Source organism: Cheilinus undulatus, linkage group 19 (assembly GCF_018320785.1).
Source record: "Cheilinus undulatus linkage group 19, ASM1832078v1, whole genome shotgun sequence".
NCBI lineage: Eukaryota > Metazoa > Chordata > Actinopteri > Labriformes > Labridae > Cheilinus > Cheilinus undulatus.
The window spans coordinates 42,025,070-42,043,683 of NC_054883.1; the positions used below are offsets into that span (position 1 = coordinate 42,025,070).

Sequence of the window (18,614 nt, forward strand, 5' to 3'; positions counted from 1 at the left end):
CAGAAGTATGAGGTCATCTTGGGGTCCAGATTTAACTGTTCCACGGGCCGGATTTGGCCCCCGGGCCTTGAGTTTGACACATGAGCACTACATAGTGAATACATGATTTTGTAGTAGTGTCTAAATTCTAAGTTAACATTGTTATTCACCATATAGTGCACTCATTCTATCCCACAATGCACTGGGAATAGTAGTGAACAACCCGTGGTCACCTACGTTTTATTATCTCAGCATGAGAAGCACAGATTGTGAATATCAAAGCTGATGTTTAGAATAATTGAGCAAAGTTTTTTTTATTCCTGTTTCACTCCCACAATGCATTTCTGTTAGAGCCTAATTAAAGCCTCTTCTCTTAGGTCAGCCAGAGGGCAGCATGAAACGATGCAAAACAACAGTCAAACATCCCGACTGGCATCGGCTCATGCCACATGATTTATCGTTATTTATTTATAATAATGTTGAACGGTCGCATCGCTGCTTCCTTTTCCAGTGCATTTACTGCGACCTACAGAAAACAGCTCTGTGACCCACTTTTGAGTCCTGACCTACAGGATGAGAACTTCATGCATTCTAAACAGGTCAGCATTATATTTACTCATTTTAGCTTGATCAGATCTCTGTAAATGTGCTGGTATGTCCCCACTGATGGCCGTAGAGACTGTCGATTGTGATCTGACCTTTGCCTCTGTTGTGCTTATTGAACAGCTCTCCATACATTCAGCAGTTTAACCCTAAGGCCTTTACCAAGTGACTTTCCAACAGCGATTATGTGAACAACCTTTGACCCACACAGGGCGACCTATAGCTTTGTTTCGATCCGTGTTTGGTTCCTGAACTGTACTGAGCATAAAACCAGGCCTGTGTTTGTGCACAGCTGGGGTCTCTGTACCAAACATCCTCTGCAGTGTCCGTGTTTTAATCTGTCGTATCCGTCATGCTTCATATCATGTGATGCCGTCCCTCCCTGGGAATGTGATACAACAATTATGGAGACATTACAATGACCTTTGCTTGTTGGCTCCTTATTAATCATTGTTCATGGGAGAACATGCAGCACAAACCATCCATCATGTGCAGAAGCTCCCAGGTGAAGGAGGGGGAAAGTTTCTGATATTATTGAACAACTTCATCTAAAGGTCATTGTGTATTGCTCTATTGAGTAAAGCCAATTTCACACAGCTTCTGATTAATTCCTGCCATAATTGTTGGAAACGCTGGCTCACAAAACATGATTAACATTTGATGACCTTTCCCATACAGACCCATGTGATTGGCATTGCTCCGCTTTTATTATTATGAAATGTATTATGTCACTGAAATATAGGAGGACAGCTGAGCTCAGTTAGAGGAGGAATGACCGAGTGAGGCTGAGAAGCGTTATTTTGCAGGGAGCTGCAGTGGAAATAACTCTGATAATTCATTCTGCTTTACCTCAGGGGACGTGCTGTGCTGAAGAAAAGCCGGTAAAGGGCGAACATGCCCACGTTAAAGAACACTGTAGTCCTCTGAAACTGAACATGTGGAGTAAAGGGGGGTAAATGTCAGTGTTATGTATGCTGTACTATTATGTTATGAACACATTCACACAGAAGGGGACCGACATAAAAATGTACTATAATCACATTGAAAAACATGCTTGTTGGAGCCAGTCACATCAGGTTGGTTATTTGTTTGCATTTTAATCAAATTTGAGACAGCTAGTATTATCTACAGCAGTGGTTCTCAACCTTGGGGTCGGGACCCCATTTGGAGACACTGAGAGGATGCCTCCAAATGCCTTCGAAAAAATGAATATTTTCAAATTACACATTTAAATTTCACACCAATTTTGCACATTTTTGCCACTGAAAACTCATTTTTGTCACTTCTAAACCAATTCATTCCATTTTCCTCCTTTTGTTTCCCTGTTGACCGTTTATTGCCCCGTTAACCATTTTTAGCCCCATTTTTACCCATTTAAACCACACTTCATTATTTTTTATGCCAATTTTTGCCTGTTTAACCCATTTCTGCCCATTTTCTGCCTCTGTAAATCGATTTTGGCCAATTTTTTTTCCCATTTCACAAAATTTTCCATCCATCTTTGCCACCTTAAACCCATTTGGCTACTTTTAAATCCTGTTTAACAACTTTTTTATTCCTGTTTTTGCCATTATTCGCTTACTTTGTGCCACTTTTATCTAGTTTTTGCCATTTCTGCTTCTTTCAAAATCCCCTTTCAAAACGTTTTCCACCAGTGTTTGCCATTTTTAACCCATTTCAATTCTGTTTTAAAGAAAAGGGATTTACATTTTTTTGAAGGCTAGTTACTATGGCACAAAAGAATCATAAATAAATGTTTTTTATAAGATGGGTGATTATTCAGGTTCAATATAAAATAAGAATGTCATAGCTTAACTTTACAATTGACCATGATTTTCCTGACCTCCATGGTTCCCCTACATTTGGCTGGGCCCAGAAAGCTCTCCCATTTATCCCCCTTATGGATGGCCTGGTCTGCACATGACTATTCCTGATTGTTCATGGCTGTTCAACCACCTTCAGGTACAGTGGTGGTCCCCGTCTCTGACAACTTTATTTTGGGGGTTGCCAGCTAAAAAGATTGAAGAACCACTGATCTACAGCACTTGCCTTTTTATTACTGATGGAACTGGTAGTTCTACTAAAAGGTGGCATGGGCCAATGAGTGCATCAGATCAGTGTTAATGTCATCGACTAAAACTCTGACTAAACGTGTTCATCGACAGCCTTTATTTCATGACTAAAACTAGACTGACTAACAAAAATAGATCTGTGATGACTAAAACTAGACTGAGACTAACAAAAATAGATCTGTGATGACTAAAACTAGACTGAGAATAACAAAAATAGATCTGTGACGACTAAAACTAGACTGAGACTAACAAAAATAGATCTGTGATGACTAAAACTAGACTAAAATGTGATGTAGTTTTTTCAGACATTCTATATCTGTGATATTTCTTCACTGTGGATAAATCTGTCTAAAACAGCTCATCTGTATCTATTCTGCCTCTCAGCTGTAGAAAGCAGGGACCCCAGGTTTGGCAGAGAACACACTACCATGATTTGGTACCAGATTTAGGCAAGAGAATAAATGCTTGGACTAAAAGTAGACTAAAATGTTTTGAGTTTTTGTTGACTAAAACTAGACTAAAACTGAAAGGCTAGAAATGACTAAAATGTGACTAAAACTAATATACATTTCATTTAAAGACTAAAACTAAAACTAAAATTTAAAATAGCTGTCAAAATTAACACTGGAATTTCCAACGCTTTAATGGATGTTTGAATCCTTGAAACTGAAATAATTGAGCTGCATTTCTTTTGAAAATTTTGGTCAGATGTGTTTTTTCCATGCTCGTCTACTACAGCGATCCCAGCACTTCACTTGGCTTCATTAAGAAGGCCTTTATTTGAGAGGGACCCGGATGCAGCCGAGGATCTCCACTTCACACTGGAAGTCAGACGAGCGCTGCCGTGTCTCGTCTTCTAATACCGGAAGTTACTTCAACTTCAAAACAGTGAGAATAAGACAAAGCATCTCCACATATTTGTAAGATTAAAACTACATTATGAACAGAGACATTGATCAGTCGAATCAAACGGCCGAATAATCAGGATGTCATCAAAGGAAAGGCCTTCATTTCTATCATTATTAGATTATTTCACCACAACAGTGACATTCTAGCTGCCAGCTTCATTTTGCAGAGCAGTGAACTTTCAATTTGTTGCCCCTCCTCTCACCGTCCTGAAAGCAATTACACCTATCACCTGTGCAAATCAAATCCTAGTTTTGATGACACACTGGGAAGAAAAGCGCTTCCTGTTTTGGCACTTGACTTTCCCAGGTTTCCTAATCTAATCTGGCAGCACGAGAGAAAAGAGAGCGGTGTCGTCGATAACATCTCTGTCTTCTGTGAGGCGACGGTAATAAAATCTTTTTTATATTCAGGAAAAAGGACAGAGAGGAAAGAGCTGACACAAGCCCACACGCCGTTATAAAACTGAACAAGAAGCATGTCATGTTAGTAATCAGGGGTATTTATGAGAACAGCAGGCTTTTTTTGATGGCACTGTGGCACTCTGACTCCTCTGGCCTGATGTTTCTGAGCATCATGTTGTTCTGGGCCTGAGAGAAATGAATTCACAAAGACTGCAAGAACAACGGATACTTTTTCTGTCACAATTTCAGACCGTTTTTGCTGGAAGACCTTTGCAATACTTGCTCCTGCCTGCAGAAAGAGCTCACAGTGGTGCCGCAGCATTACTTCATTATTGGAAATAGTGAAATGTATTTAGGAAACATTTTTTGGTAAGTATTGAGTTTAGAAATGCAAATTTTCTTAAATAACCAGGTAGAGTCCTCAGATTTATACATTCATCAAAAACTAGAACCTCATCTGTGGTCACACTGCAGGCTGGTAGAGGCTTTTCAATCTGCTTTACATAGAGATAATATAAAGTCATGCATAATCTAATTGAACTTTAAAAAATGAACTGGGAAGCCTTAAAATCATAACTGTTGTTGTTTGAAATGCACACAAAGTTGGAGCACAGAATTTCTACTGCAAATAATCGTGCAATCTCACAAGCAACTTTAACCTGAAGTCACATGAGGGTCTCAACAACCTCATTTTAAGAAGAGACATCAAACAGGAGCATATCTTCATGCTAGCCAGCTCCTCATACCAGTGTTTGACCCCTGACCCACACCATGGATCCTATACACCAACATTCATATACAAGAGCTGAACTCCTCCTCACCCTGTAATCAAACTGTACTATTCCATGTTTGGCTGTGACTTTTTCTTACAGGTGTCAGCATCGGCTCAACATGTCCCCGGCTTTACCTCACTGTATGATGGACCGTATGAGATCTACTGAACCCACCAAGTTATTCCCTCCTACAGTACATCACCATGGTCAGACCTCCACTGAGGAGAAACTCAGAGAGCTCAGTACATTCATGAACACCCAAAACGAACATCTGACATTTACTACGGCTCATGATCCTTGTCAAAGGAACTTTCTGGACATTATAAAAACCCTGTAAAGTGAAATCCAGAGTTTTTCTCTTAGTCCTCTAGATATGCACTGTAAAAACTCAAAATCTTACCAAATATACTTCTCTAAATTCTAGTGAAAATATCTTATCCCTCTTAAAATAAGACATGAACACTTTAAGAGTTCCATTTCAGTAAGTTATGCGAACTTGTTTTCAGACAGTACATCTTGATAAGTGAAAGTGTCTTGAAAATATCTTGAGTCACATCTCAGATGAAACAAGCCTTTTTTGTACATTGCTTCAGGTTTTTAAGCTGCTGTGTAATATGTAAAATATGAATTATCTTGTTTTAAAACTAGTCTTAACTTAATGAAGAAAAATGACTTTTTTACAGATCAACAAGCTGATAACAGACTGGAGAACTACGATGGCACAAAAAGTACTTCCTGAAACAAGACAGGAATGCTATTCAGGACATTTAGTCTGAAAATACCAGATTATAATCTTATTTTAAGTAGGTGATGGGCTTAAATGGAGAACAGTGTCACTTTTATAAAACTTAAATTGAGTTACATTCACTTAAAATAAGGGATGATTTTTGAGGGTAAAAAACCAAAGATGCTACTTTTGAGCATCAAAGGCTTTTTATGAGATGATAACCTTCCTAATACTGATAAAATATAGCTAAGAATGAGTTTTCTTGGCTAGTTTTAAGACTGTCTTATCTTGTTAGGCTTGTATGAAATGTGTTTTTTTCAAGAAATCTTTACGAGAGAATTTTCGCTGGTTTTATTGGCAGTTTTTTGGCTGATTAGAAGCATAAAACCTCTTGTTTTATTTTTTAAAATTATTCCAGGAGTGGCCTTTTTCCAGTGTGTGTGAGTCTGGTTGCTGTAAACATGTGAAAACACTGAGATCTACATGGGACTGAATTCTGGATTTAGACTGTTAGAAAGTTTTTCCCCTCTTTCCAGGGTTGCCAGGTCTGTGTGACAAAAATAACCCAAAACTAGCCCAAAACCAAGCCCAATGCTGAAATTGAAAATAAAACAGTAAACCTCTGCCACACTGCATATGCTGCTTGATTGGCCGCAGACATTCTGCCTCTCTGTGGGTGGCGTGTGTCTGTGTGCCATGTTTTCCTGCCTCTCTGCTGGTTGTTGTAGTTGTATTTGAGTGTAAATAGAGTAGTTTGTTCTGCAGCAGTAATTAAATACTCATACACAAGTCAGAAAAAATGGGTCTGCTTAACCCGCAGACAAACAAATCTACCCGCGGCAGTACGTTAGAAGTAGCGCAATTCCACTGGAAAACTGCGGACCTGGCAACCCTGCCTCTTTCCTGGCTGGGTTGATTGTGGGCGGGGCTAATATGTGAACTGGTGATGTCACCAGCCCATAGTGGAGAATGACCCCACCCCTCTAACACTCCAGTCTAAAACCGCAGTTCAATGAAGGCAGAGACATCAGCTACCAACAGACTGGACTGGGATGAAGTTAACAGTCAGTTAAATGCTGTTTTTTTGTTCATTGTGAGGTAAATTTACCAAATCTATCAGCCACAGTGGTCTCTGGATCATTAAAGCATCAGAACAGAGATTTGTTCTGTTTGGCTGTAGAAAAAATGGGACGAACCCCGTGTGACATCAGTCGTCTGGTTAAAATAGGCGGACTCAAACGGCTCTTGAAGCCAATCCGTGGAGGCTTCCAGATTGAAATCCCGATCTCAACTGAACTCTGGATCAACCTAACGGCCCGCCCACTAAGCGCAAATTCCTGTCAGCTAGCTAGCATTCCAGTTGACAGAAACGTAGCCTCTGTCAATCAAATGAGACGCGCCAATCAGCTTTCATCATAAATATAATCCAAACGATCGTGGTACAAAAAATTCACCCCCCGTACAGTGGGAGCACAATAAGACACGAGCTAATGAGACACGTTTGGTGTTTTGAGCCAGGCTGTAAACCAGTTTATTTCTAGTGTAAACCGGCTGTTTAACATGGGTGCAGATGGGACTTCCGGTGCTCCTGCAGCCAGCCTCTAGTGGACACTCGCGGTATTGCAATTTTGTGCACTTCCACATTGGCTTCATTTTGTAGGACTGGAGGTTGTCACTTGTTTGAAACAGAAAACAGACTTTGTCTCTTCTCTGGCACAGAGCCAGGCAGCTGTGCTCTGATCATGAGGTCAACGTAAGGTCAAGGGGTGGGGCTAATAGCATGAGAGCTGTCGTCCTATCAGAATGTAGTATGGGTGTGACGAGACACTTCTCTCATGAGACGAGACGAGACAAAATTTGGGCCCACGAGACGAAGAAGAAACAAGAAGAGATTTTACACTTTTTTTTAATTTTGAAAAAAAAAAAAATACCTGGGTGGATAAAACGTCTTTTATACAACTGAAAGTCATAATTACAACGCACTCAGGTCTACTCAAAAATGTTTGAACTAAGTACTGAATAGGCAAACTTTGACTCAAACTGTACATTTTAATGCTCTTCAAATCAAACCTTTCATTTTAAAAGTCTACAAAATCTTTAATTTACTACACTATGCACTCATCGCTACAATGATAATAACTTTTTTTTAATATTATACTTAATAATATATAATAAAAGCATTTAGATTATTTCAAAAGTACTTTAAGCACTGTTTACAACAGACTGAGATATAAAGAGCTGCATCAGTAAAATCAAACTATTTCTCATCCTCTTTAAGGACATCCATATTTTAAACACTCAAAATAAATCCTTAAGTCAATAACACGTTTGCTGCAAATTAAAGAAATAGTTGATTGTATTGTTTTGTGGTCTTTTTTCTCATATGAGCTTTAACAGTGTTGGACACGCACAGATGAGCGAAGGGAGTTCTGGGCGTAGGCCTTGCAATTCTCGTAAAATCTCATCTCGCGTGAATCCGCTGATGGGAGGCTTGACGCTGAAAACCTGTTGCGTGTTGGTACGGTTTTGGTTACATCTACGATGGCTGCCTTGATAATGTTGAACAAAAGATGAAGGGAACAGATGATAGTTCAGAGGTAAAGTCCGTATGTACGGCAAAAGCCACGTATAAGGGTAGAAGTATAATGTTAGAAAAGTCTCGTCTCTTCTTCTGTCTACATGTACACCGCCATGTTGTCTCGGAGTGACTGGTCATGGGACACCGAAATTCAGGTGTTGCCATTACCAGTTTTTTATTGTGCTATTTCGATTTTGCGCATTTCCAAGTGTAATAGTCTGCTAATGTCTGCTGTCATACAACAAACAGGGCACGTTTAACTGAAGCTCTAACTTTGCTTTTTGGAGCTAACAGTGGACTCTATGGCGCTCACACAGAGTTAGTTTAGCTAAGTTTACTGCTGCAGTATGCAGACCCGTTACGCTACTCATGTTTAAGCTTCTGACTGATCGTACGCACAGCCAACAGCTGATGGATGTGTGACTGACAGACGGTGAGACAAAAAGGAGACATGAGGAAGCAGCGACTCAAAGTTACAAAGTCACAAATAGCGGCACTACGAGCGAGTCTGCATGCATACACAAACTAAATAAACGCTGTATTCTCCTCATGGAGACTGTGCAGGCTTTCACCAGCAGAATTCATTAATCCACACCGTTATGATGATGCAGAGGCGGATCATGTGGGGCCCAAGTAGCGCAGGTGAGGGTGGGGGTTGGAGCGGTCACCTTAATGCAAACCGGATCAGCTCCGTTTCTTCAGTTGCTCTCTCACCAACATTTTTAAAGTGTCCAGGGCGTGTTTGTGATCGTCTATAACTTCCAGTTTGGTATTGTTTTCTGTAAGGACAGCTGCTGAGGGTAGCTGAGGGTTCATAACACAGTGGCTGTCATACAACAAACCTAAATACAGATTTATTTTCACTTTCCAGGGACTTTAATAAACAACAACAGTGGAAGTCTCAGCACCAGTCTGTCAGAAATTCACAGACTATCATTTTATCCCACACCTTTAAAGAAAAGCCTTCCTGCATCTATGTTTCATTATGTTCAGATGCTGACTTTAAAAACCAAAGCATCGCTTAAAAAAAAAACAGTTCTAACACAGAGGTTATCAAAAACCAGTGGGTGGAAGAGGCTTCGTTTTTCTAGACAGACTCAAGCCGAAAGTCTACAGAAACAAAGACTAAAACCACTAACAACAGCATCACAGGAGCCATTCAGTACTCACCCCTAGCACAAGACATGTCATCAAGAATAAAAAAGCACGGGCATGCTACAGCCAGTCCAGCCCTCAAGACCCATGTGGACAACCCAGCCAGGACAGTTTTTATGAGATCTTCAAATCTTGGTAGCATGCTGGTAAGAGCTGACTCTTCCACTACCACTACATCCCTCCAACTGGGTCCACTGGGACCTGGAAATTATAAATGTGGACATTGTCAACAATGTAACTGGACTGGTAAAAGTCAAACTTTTGGTCATTCAGACATGAAACAGTTTAGCCATCAGGGGCAGGACTTCATGGAACCATCTATGCCTGTGCTTGTCGTATGCTTTGTGTGCCTGACGCTAAAATAAAAAAGCATTTTTATTCTCATCAATCTACACCCAGTACACCATTATGACAAAGTGAAAACTGAATTTTATTAAAAGAAATAACTAAAGTACCGCAATGACAGAAGTATTCAGACCCTTTACAAAACCACTGTAGATCAGTGTTACTCAACCCCCTCAACCAAAGAGCCAAACTGTTGAAAAATACTTTTGCAAGAGGTGGCAAAGTGGCAAAAACGGCTTGCAGTAGCAATAAAAATGAGTTAGAGGTGGCAAAAATGTGTCAAAAAATAATGTAAAAAGTGACTACAATGGGCAAAAAGCAGTCAAGATTGGCAAAAATGGGCAGAAAATAGGAAACAAGTGGTATGTAATGGAAAAAAGTAGCTTTAAAGGGCAAAATGTGACAAATGGTGAAAAAGGGCAAAAAAAGTGGCAAAAAGAAGAGGCAAAAATCCTGGAAAAAAGGAGACAAGCGGTATTTAATGGGAAAAGGTAGCTTATTTTGATGAAAAGTAGCAAAAAATGGTTAAGAAAAGGGCAAAATGGGATAAAAGTGGCAATAATGAGGCAACAATAGGCAGAAAGTGGCAAGAATTGGTTTGGAAGTGACAAAAACCGGCAGAAAAAAAGTGGTGGAAAGGGTTTAAAATTTACTCAAATGGTTTTAAGTGACAAAAATGAGCTAAAATTGGCAACATTGATGTTTAATAGTGATGAAAAAGGGTTTAAAATTGGTCAAATTGATTTAAAGTGGCAACTGTGTGATTTAAAAAATACTCTTAGTTTTTTAATGCATCTGGAGACCCCCAATGGGGTCCCGACCCCAAGGTTGAGAACCACTGCTATAGAAGACTTCATCGAAGCTCAGAGGCAGGATTGCTGTAAGACACAGATCTGGGAAAGGCTACAAAAAATCTGCTGCACTGAAAGTTCCCAAGAGCACAGTGGCCTCACATAGAAGAAATCCCAGACTCTTAACTGATCCCGTCTAAACTGAGCGATCAGCAGAGAAGGGCCTTAGTAAGACCAAGAGACCAGGAACCTGATGGTCACTCTGACTGAGCTCCAGAGATCATGAGTAGAGATGGGACAAAGTTCCAGATGGACAGCCATCACTGCAGCCCTCCTCTGATCTGGGTTTAAGACAGAGAGGCTGAATGCCTGCAAAACACACGAACGCCTGCTTGGAGTTTCAAAAATCTCCATGTGAAAGCCAAGCCTTCACAGTGATAGTCTACAGCAGAACAGTGTTTCATTATTTTGAGATGGACTGAGTCTGTCTGAGAGATTTTTACTGTTTATTGGTAATTAAATCTGTTTTCATATGAGGAAGGAGTTGATGTGAAGCTGCTGCAAGGTTACTGCCCAGCTCAGACTCCAGATAACATCACCTACACATTATCAACCCATATATATTTCTTTTAAGATTTATTTTTGGTCCTTTTCATGCCTTTATTAGATGGAGGAAGGACAGTGGATAGATTCAGAAACAGGGAAGAGAGACATGCGGTAAAGGGCCACAGGCCGGATTCAAACCCGAGCCGCCCGCATACATGGGTAGCGCCTTAAATCACTTGACCATCTGCGCGCCCCACATGGATATTTTTGTCCCACTGGCACACTATATCTTTGTAGAGTGTGTTCAAAAAGCATTCAGACCCTTAGCACTTTTTAGAATTTAGTTATTCTGCTAACGTTTTTGATCTCATTATTGTACACCTTCATGACAAAGAGAAAAACAATCAGAGGGTTTTGCAAATCTCAAAAAATGAAAAACTAAAATATCACATTGACTAAAGTATTTGGATGCTCAGGTTCCTCCCTTTTCTCTGGATCGTTGCTGAGATTTTCTACACCTTGCCACTCTGCCATGAAGTCCAGATTGATAGAGGCTGTCCACATGGACCTCTGCCTGCCTTCTCCAGATCTGTGCTGTGCAACAATCCTGTCTGAGCTCTGCAGCTCCTTGGTTTTCTGCTCTGAAGTCAATGTCAGCAGCAAGGCCTTCTTTGGAGAGGTGTGAATGTTTCTAAATCATGTCCAGTCAGTTTAACTGACCACAGGTGGGCTCCAGTTAAAGTCTCAGTCACATCTCAGCAAAGATCAGGAGATTTAGGAGGAACTTGAACTACATTAAAAGTGTTTTTGCAGTGTCTGAACACTTAATTCAATGTGAAAGTTCAGTTTGTTTTTTTTTTACATTTGAAAAAAAAAGAAAATTCTGTTTTCACTTGGTCATCATAAAAATGTTTTTCGACTGTGGCATCAGGCTGCAACGTAACAAAATTGTAAAAATGAAGGGGTCTGAATACTTTCTGAATCCTCTGCATTATTCTACTGGAGGAAAGGCTGTTCTCCACATGCAGTGTTAGATGATCTTACTTTGGTGGTTCTGGGCAGCGAATCCATTCACTGCTTTCCCTCTCACAAACATGCCGTTCTTCTCTGGGTTTGACTGATGGGCCTCGATGATCGCATTCAACTTCTGCTGCAGGGCCAGAAAGTCCTGAGAGGCCTTTGTGATCTGTTGAGTACACGTCAAAAACCATAAATAAAGAGCGGGAAAAGCATGACTGAGAGAGTCTGATGTGGTGGGGAATAAGACGTCACCTCTATGGAGAAGTTCTCCAGCTGAGCAGCTTCTTTCTTGGCCGTTTGCTTGTTGGCCTTCAGGTTCTTTCTGTCCTTGTACCCTCTGAAGTTGCTCTGGATCTTCACTGCTGCCTGCTCTTCTTCTTGTCTCTCCTTTTCAGCATCTTTTTGTTCTATTACAACATCAGAAACTTCCAGAGCTTCCTCCGTTGCTTCCTCTGCTATATCATAATCAGCAGCTTCTTTCGCTTTCTTCCTGGCTTCTTTCTCTGCTTTAAATTTCTTCCGTTCTCGATGGCCTCTGAAGTTACTCTGCAGGACAGTTGCAGCTTTCTCCTCCTCTGCTCCTGCTTCTGGCACACATTTCTTTGTCTCCTTCTTCCCTTTTTTGGGGATCTTTCCTTCCTTCTCCAGGCGTTTGCGCTCTTTGTGGCCCCTGAAGTTGCTCTGGAGAACAACAGCTGCTTTGGTTTCATCTTGCTCTCCTGCTTTGACATCACTTTGAGAAACTGCTGCTTTTTCAGAGCTTTTGGCTTTCTTATTCTTCACTGGGATCTTGCCTTCCTCTTGTAGCCTCTTCCTCTCTTTGTGACCTCTGAAGTTACTCTGGAGAACGGTGGCAGCCTTGGTTTCTTCCTCTATGGTCGCTGACTCTTCTTTTTCATTCTCCACATTCTTGCTCTCATCCTGCTCTTCCTGCCAAACATCTGCTGCAACTGCATCCTCAATGGGGGTGTCATAATCCACTTCTGCATGTTCATCATCTGGCACATGTGTGTGATCACTATCACAGTCCTCCTCGTCATCGTGCTCATCTTGTTTATCAGCTGTCTCCTCTTCATCCTTGCTGGTTGGCTCTGTTGCTCCTTCCTTTTCCTCCATGGCATTCTGAGGTACGTCTGGTTCAGTCTTAGCGTTTGCTTTTTTCCTCTCCTTAAACTTTTTTCTCTCTTTGTAGCCTCTGAAGTTACTCTGGAGAACCACGGCTGCCTTCGTTTCCTCTTCCTCGTTGTTCGATTCGTTGCTTGAAGCCGGGGAAGTTCCTTCATCGGTGGTCTCTTCTGCTGAAAGAGTTGCTTGCTCTTTTTCTTTTAGGGCCTTCTCTGCCTTTTCTTTCTCTTTGGCTTCACTGCAAACAAAATATGTCACATCTTCATAAAAACATCTGGTCTTTAATGTTATAGATGCTGAACTGTAGGGGTGTCAAACTCAACCACAGCAGGGGCCGAAGTCTGAATCTAGGTCTAATCTGAGGGCCTAACTATGACGGAGTATGAGGGCCACACAAAGAGAGAAATAAAAAGAAAGAAATGTTTTTTTTTTGACATTACGAGAACAAAGTCATAATATTACGAGAATAAAGTTGTAATATTACGATAAAATAGTCGTAATATTATGAGAATAAAGTCATATAATTACGAGAATAAAGTCGTAATATTACAAGAATAAAATATTATAAGAAAGAAAGTCTGCCGAGGCGCCGCCTCCGTTAAAATGAACAATGTTGAGGATCTTGTGAAGCTATACTTTAGTATCGGTTTCACAAATGAGGAAATACTTCATCTTTTGGCACATCAGCATCAAATTATTATGAGAATCAGGACAATACTCCGTCATAGATCTGTGGCGCCACGGCAGAATGTCTTTCTTGTAATATTTTGTTCTTGATCATTTTAGTCATGATCCAGGTTTTGATTTATTATGTTTCTGAGTTTTCCTTTGGTTATCCTTGTGAATTCTGTGATTTCTAGTTTGATCTTGTGTTAGGTTTGGAGTTTATTAGGAGTTTTCTTTAGCCCTTGTGTTTCTTGTGTAGTATTTTCCATGTGTCTAGTTTTTTATTGTATTAAGTTATTCCCTGTGTTCCATGTTTAGGTTTTCCCCTGTGTTGCATGTGTAGTACTCCATGTATTTCATGTCTAGTTTAATTCCCTGTTTCATGTTAAGTTTCCCTGTGCTTCTTGTTTTGTTTCATGTTTTAGTTTTACTCCCTGTGTTTGAGTTTCCCTCCTTGGTTCTTTGTATCCTCCTGTGTTTTCAGTGTTTCTGTAGTTTAGCTTCTTGTGTCCAGTTTTCAGTCCTTGTGTGCTTCTTGTGTTAGGTTCCATGTTTCCTGTTTTATTTTGTAGTTGCCTTCCCTTGTGTGTGATTCCAGTTTTGCTTCCTGCCTGAGTTTCCCTCCACTTTGATTATCCTTCACCAGTTTCACCTGTGTCTGATTGTCCACACCTGTCTGCCATTGTTAATCACTCCCTGTGTATATAAGCTCTGTGTCTCCCTGTGTCTGGGTCGGTTTATTCTGTCACGAGGTTCAGGAAAAAACTCAAAAGGGAGGACCCAAATGCAGATAAAACAAAAGGATTTAATTAACAAACAAACAAAAGAACTACTTACAACTTAAACACCGGAATCAAAATCAAAGAAACAAAACAAAATCCACTGGGAGCACGAGGAAGCACGAGGAGTAACAAGCACGGGGAAGACATAAGCAACAATAAACCGACCCAGACACAGGGAGACACAGAGCTTATATACACAGGGAGTGATTAACAATGGCAGACAGGTGTGGACAATCAGACACAGGTGAAACTGGTGAAGGATAATCAAAGTGGAGGGAAACTCAAGGTCTGAAAACTGGACACAAGAAGCTAAACTACAGAAACACTGAAAACACAGGAGGATACAAAGAACCAAGGAGGGAAACTCAAACACAGGGAGTAAAACTAAAACATGAAACAAAACAAGAAGCACAGGGAAACTTAACATGAAACAGGGAATTAAACTAGACATGAAATACATGGAGTACTACACATGAAACACAGGGGAAAACCTAAACATGGAACACAGGGAATAACTTAATACAATAAAAAACTAGACACATGGAAAATACTACACAAGAAACACGAGGGCTAAAGAAAACTCCTAATAAACTCCAAACCTAACACAAGATCAAACTAGAAATCACAGAATTCACAAGGATAACCAAAGGAAAACTCAGAAACATAATAAATCAAAACCTGGATCATGACAATTTTGATGATTTTTGACTCGTACTGCAAAGTGGCTATGAATTAGTGCACTGAAGGGGTTTTGTCATTCTTACATTTAATATGAAAAAAGAACAAAAATGAAGAAGGTAGGATTTTTTTCTTGACTATACCCATAAAAATGGAATCTGAGTGATTGCATGACATGTCATGCATAACATCTGCTGCAAAAAATGAAACAAATTTAAGGTCAAAGAAATATTGCACCTTTTGTGATTTGAAAATTGCAGCAGGCCATATCGCCATTTAATCTTATTTGCGATTAATTGCCCAGCCCTGGTCAAAATACAAAATTTAAAGTCAAAAATAAGGGGTGAAAAGACAAATATATGAGATAGAGACTTACAATCATGAGTTTAAATGTCAAGATATGAGATAAAATACAAAATCAAAAGTTTAAAAGGACAAAATTATGACTCTAAAAGATCAAAATATGAGATAAAATTCTAGATCAGGTGTTTAAAAAGTGAAAATATGGGAATAAAAGTCAAAGTTAGGAGTTTAAAAGGTCACAATATGAGAGAAAAGGTCAAAATGATGAATTTAAAAGGTCAAAATATTAAATAAAAAGTCAAAAAAGTTTAGGTCATAATCTTGGGATGAAAAATGAAAATATGAAATGAAAACACAAATTAATTTCTTTCCCTCATTCCTGACTATTTCTACTCTCTACTTTTTTCAGATTTTTATGACTCAACAAGGTTTTTTTAATCTTCAAGGTTAAATTTACATTTTTATACTGGAGGAAACCTGCAGACCTCATTCAGGTGAGCCAGTTCTTCCTGCGGGCCGGGTAGAACTGCACTGTGGGCCACATTTGGCCCCCGAGCCTTGGGTTTGACACCCATGCTGTAATGTGTAAAATTCTTCGTTTCATACCGTTTTCCTTTAAAGTTCTTCCTCTCCTTGTGCCCTCTGTAGCGGGCCTGGATCTTGGTTGCAGCCTTGTTCTTCTCGTCCACCAGCTCCTTGTATTTCTTTTTGGCCAGATAACCTCTGCAAACTGAAGAAGACAAGCAGAGAGACAATGATCCAGCAAACGCCGATCTAGTTTACCAGCAGCAGCATCTCACTTTCCTCTTACCAGCTTGAAACTGAATAATAAAGGCCTCAAACTTTGCTTTGCTCTTGTCGTCAGCCACCTTCTTCCGTGCTCTGTGACCTCTGTAAGCTAAAGAGGGAAAGAATCAAACGAGAGCTGACGTCTGCGTGTTTCTAGCTGACACAGAGAAATCAGTTCACAAACCTGACTGCAGCACCAGAGCGCTCTGTTCTCGCTCCTTTAAGATCCGTCGGTATCGCTTCGCTCCCAGCCAGCCTCGGACGTAGGCCTGCAGCAGGACGATCCTCTGTGTGGCCTGCTGCACCATCAGGTTCAGCTGTTCAACGTGGTAGTACTTCAGGAACACCTGAAGAAGAAACACGAGTAACTCTGGCTGTTCAGTCATAATAGGGGCTGTCAAAGAAACAAATATGGCAGGTAACATCAGCTCTAGCTGTTTTTAATCTACATTCTCATTGCAGTTTTTCACTGAAGCAAAAGGAGCCTATCTCTTCAGTTCTGACCCAAGTTTAGATACCGAGTACTGATCTGATAAAGGTGTGAAAATGATCTTAGACCTATATTTGACTCAGAACGGGACTACAACTAATAGAATCATAATGTCCAGCATCTCTGTGAGCCTGAAGTTGTTTTTCTGCTCTAAGAACGGCTATGAAGCAAAATATGAAGAAAAACCAAAAAGAATCCGATCGGTGCATAAACTGGTGTACTCGCTGATATAAACACCTGCATTTAAATTAGAATTAGACGTATTTCTGATTCTGGTATTGGAACAGCTCAAAAATCTATCCATTTGTTTTATTTCTACTAAAAACCAAAAAATACTTTTTGAGAAAACATGATTTTTTTTTGTGGGTAACCTGGTAGGACGGATGTTTTTCAAGAATACAGAGTTTATTTGATCACAGTGATAAAATGAAAGAGGGGTCTGGGAAATTTAGAACTGAACAGTTATGAATAATTATGAATAATTATGCAACAATTAGTGGAGGAAGATGTTTAAGATGGTATCAGTCTGAATTTACCAGAGAGAGGTGTTCAGTTTTAGGACATGTTCTTCTCTAAGCTTCGTTTTCTAGCCAACCTCTTTAAAGGCCTTAGCTGTATCCCTCCAATTTGTAAATATAAAAAAAGTTGAACGATATCCTAGGAACCACAGGAAATTTATTTGGAGTCTGTACATAACTTGCTTTTTGAGATATAGTCAATTTTGTAACCTGTAAAAGCCAGATGAGTAGTGTATTTTTGCAAACCCATCACTGCAACGAAAAAGCGCTCTGAAACATGGTGAATGTGTGAAATTTTAGTGTAACTCCCAAGATTTTATATGCAAAAAGAATGATCGATCTATGTTATCCACTTTCAAATCTACCGCCAATCAAAAATGAATATGCTAATCGTAGTGCCGGCATTATGCTGGGTTTTATAGGGTTAAGAAGAGGTGTTTAATGTTCTGTAGCATATCAACAAGCATCAACTTTATTTGTAGAATGTATTTAAATGAATTTCCCTTCAGGGATAAATAAAGTTATTGTATTATATGTAGAAACATACAGCTCCATGGAGAGAAAAAGCTGCACCTTTTCTCTTTCAACCTCTTTCAACAATAATCATCAGCCCTAGCTGTAAATAACTGCAGAACACCTTCAACCCGTTCAAACACAACACAGGACCAAAGCTATGTAAGAAGTGCAGAGCTGTTGGTTGTACTTGAAGAAAGGAGGAGAAACCTGATGCATCATCTTTGTTTGTGAGGTTAGAGCAGGCAGAAGGATGAGTACATCTCATGTTCTGAAATACTAAACGTCCAGGGAACTAGTGCCCCTAAAATAATCTTCTTACCTTGGTCTTCCCCATTGCCCAGTTCTCCAGCTTGGCCTTCTCCAGTATTGCAGCACATGTTTCTGGAGTGACAGCTGGCTCCTCGTGAGCATTGAAAGCCACGACATAGTATCTGTAACAGACACTTTACTGAGCTGGATGCTCTCAGAAATACTAAAACACGTTTATGTTTTCATACTTAATGAAGCAAGGGTAGATTTGAGAGTGAGCGGACCTCTTGATGAAGTTAGTGAAGAGGATGCGGTGAGAGTAGCCCTGCCGTCTGATCTTAGCCGTCTCCAGGACTCCGGTGTATCGCAGCTGAACAAGAACCTTCTCCCGGTCGAACTTGTTGGCATGGCGGTCGTTGTTTGGTTTGATACAGCGGACAAAGTGAGGCTGCCCGGCGACCATCTTTGACAGCAGGTCCATCAGAGAGTACTGGGGAGCCATGAAGCAGATTCATGAAGTTTTTACAGAAACAACATTAAAGTAAAGGCTGTGTGAGCTAATTCTGAGGTACAGAGATGAACAGTGAAGCAGAAATCTG

At 40.2% G+C, this 18,614-nt stretch overlaps 1 protein-coding gene across 5 annotated transcripts in view; it reads right to left on the reverse strand.

The window, feature by feature from the left end:
* The window catches only part of myo3a (myosin IIIA), a 160,484-nt gene that overhangs the window by 12,856 nt on the left and 129,014 nt on the right, over positions 1–18,614 (reverse strand). For 4 of the 5 annotated variants that reach the window (XM_041814651.1, XM_041814652.1, XM_041814649.1 and 1 more), the window contains 8 exons: positions 18,300–18,505; positions 18,086–18,197; positions 16,427–16,589; positions 16,265–16,351; positions 16,060–16,183; positions 12,152–13,262; positions 11,924–12,065; positions 9,213–9,398 (listed from right to left, as the gene is read on the reverse strand). In XM_041814651.1, coding sequence (XP_041670585.1) covers positions 9,213–9,398; positions 11,924–12,065; positions 12,152–13,262; positions 16,060–16,183; positions 16,265–16,351; positions 16,427–16,589; positions 18,086–18,197; positions 18,300–18,505 — 2,131 coding nt within the window. The remainder of the gene's footprint in view (positions 1–9,212; positions 9,399–11,923; positions 12,066–12,151; positions 13,263–16,059; positions 16,184–16,264; positions 16,352–16,426; positions 16,590–18,085; positions 18,198–18,299; positions 18,506–18,614) is intronic. The other variant, XM_041814653.1, reaches the window with a different exon arrangement.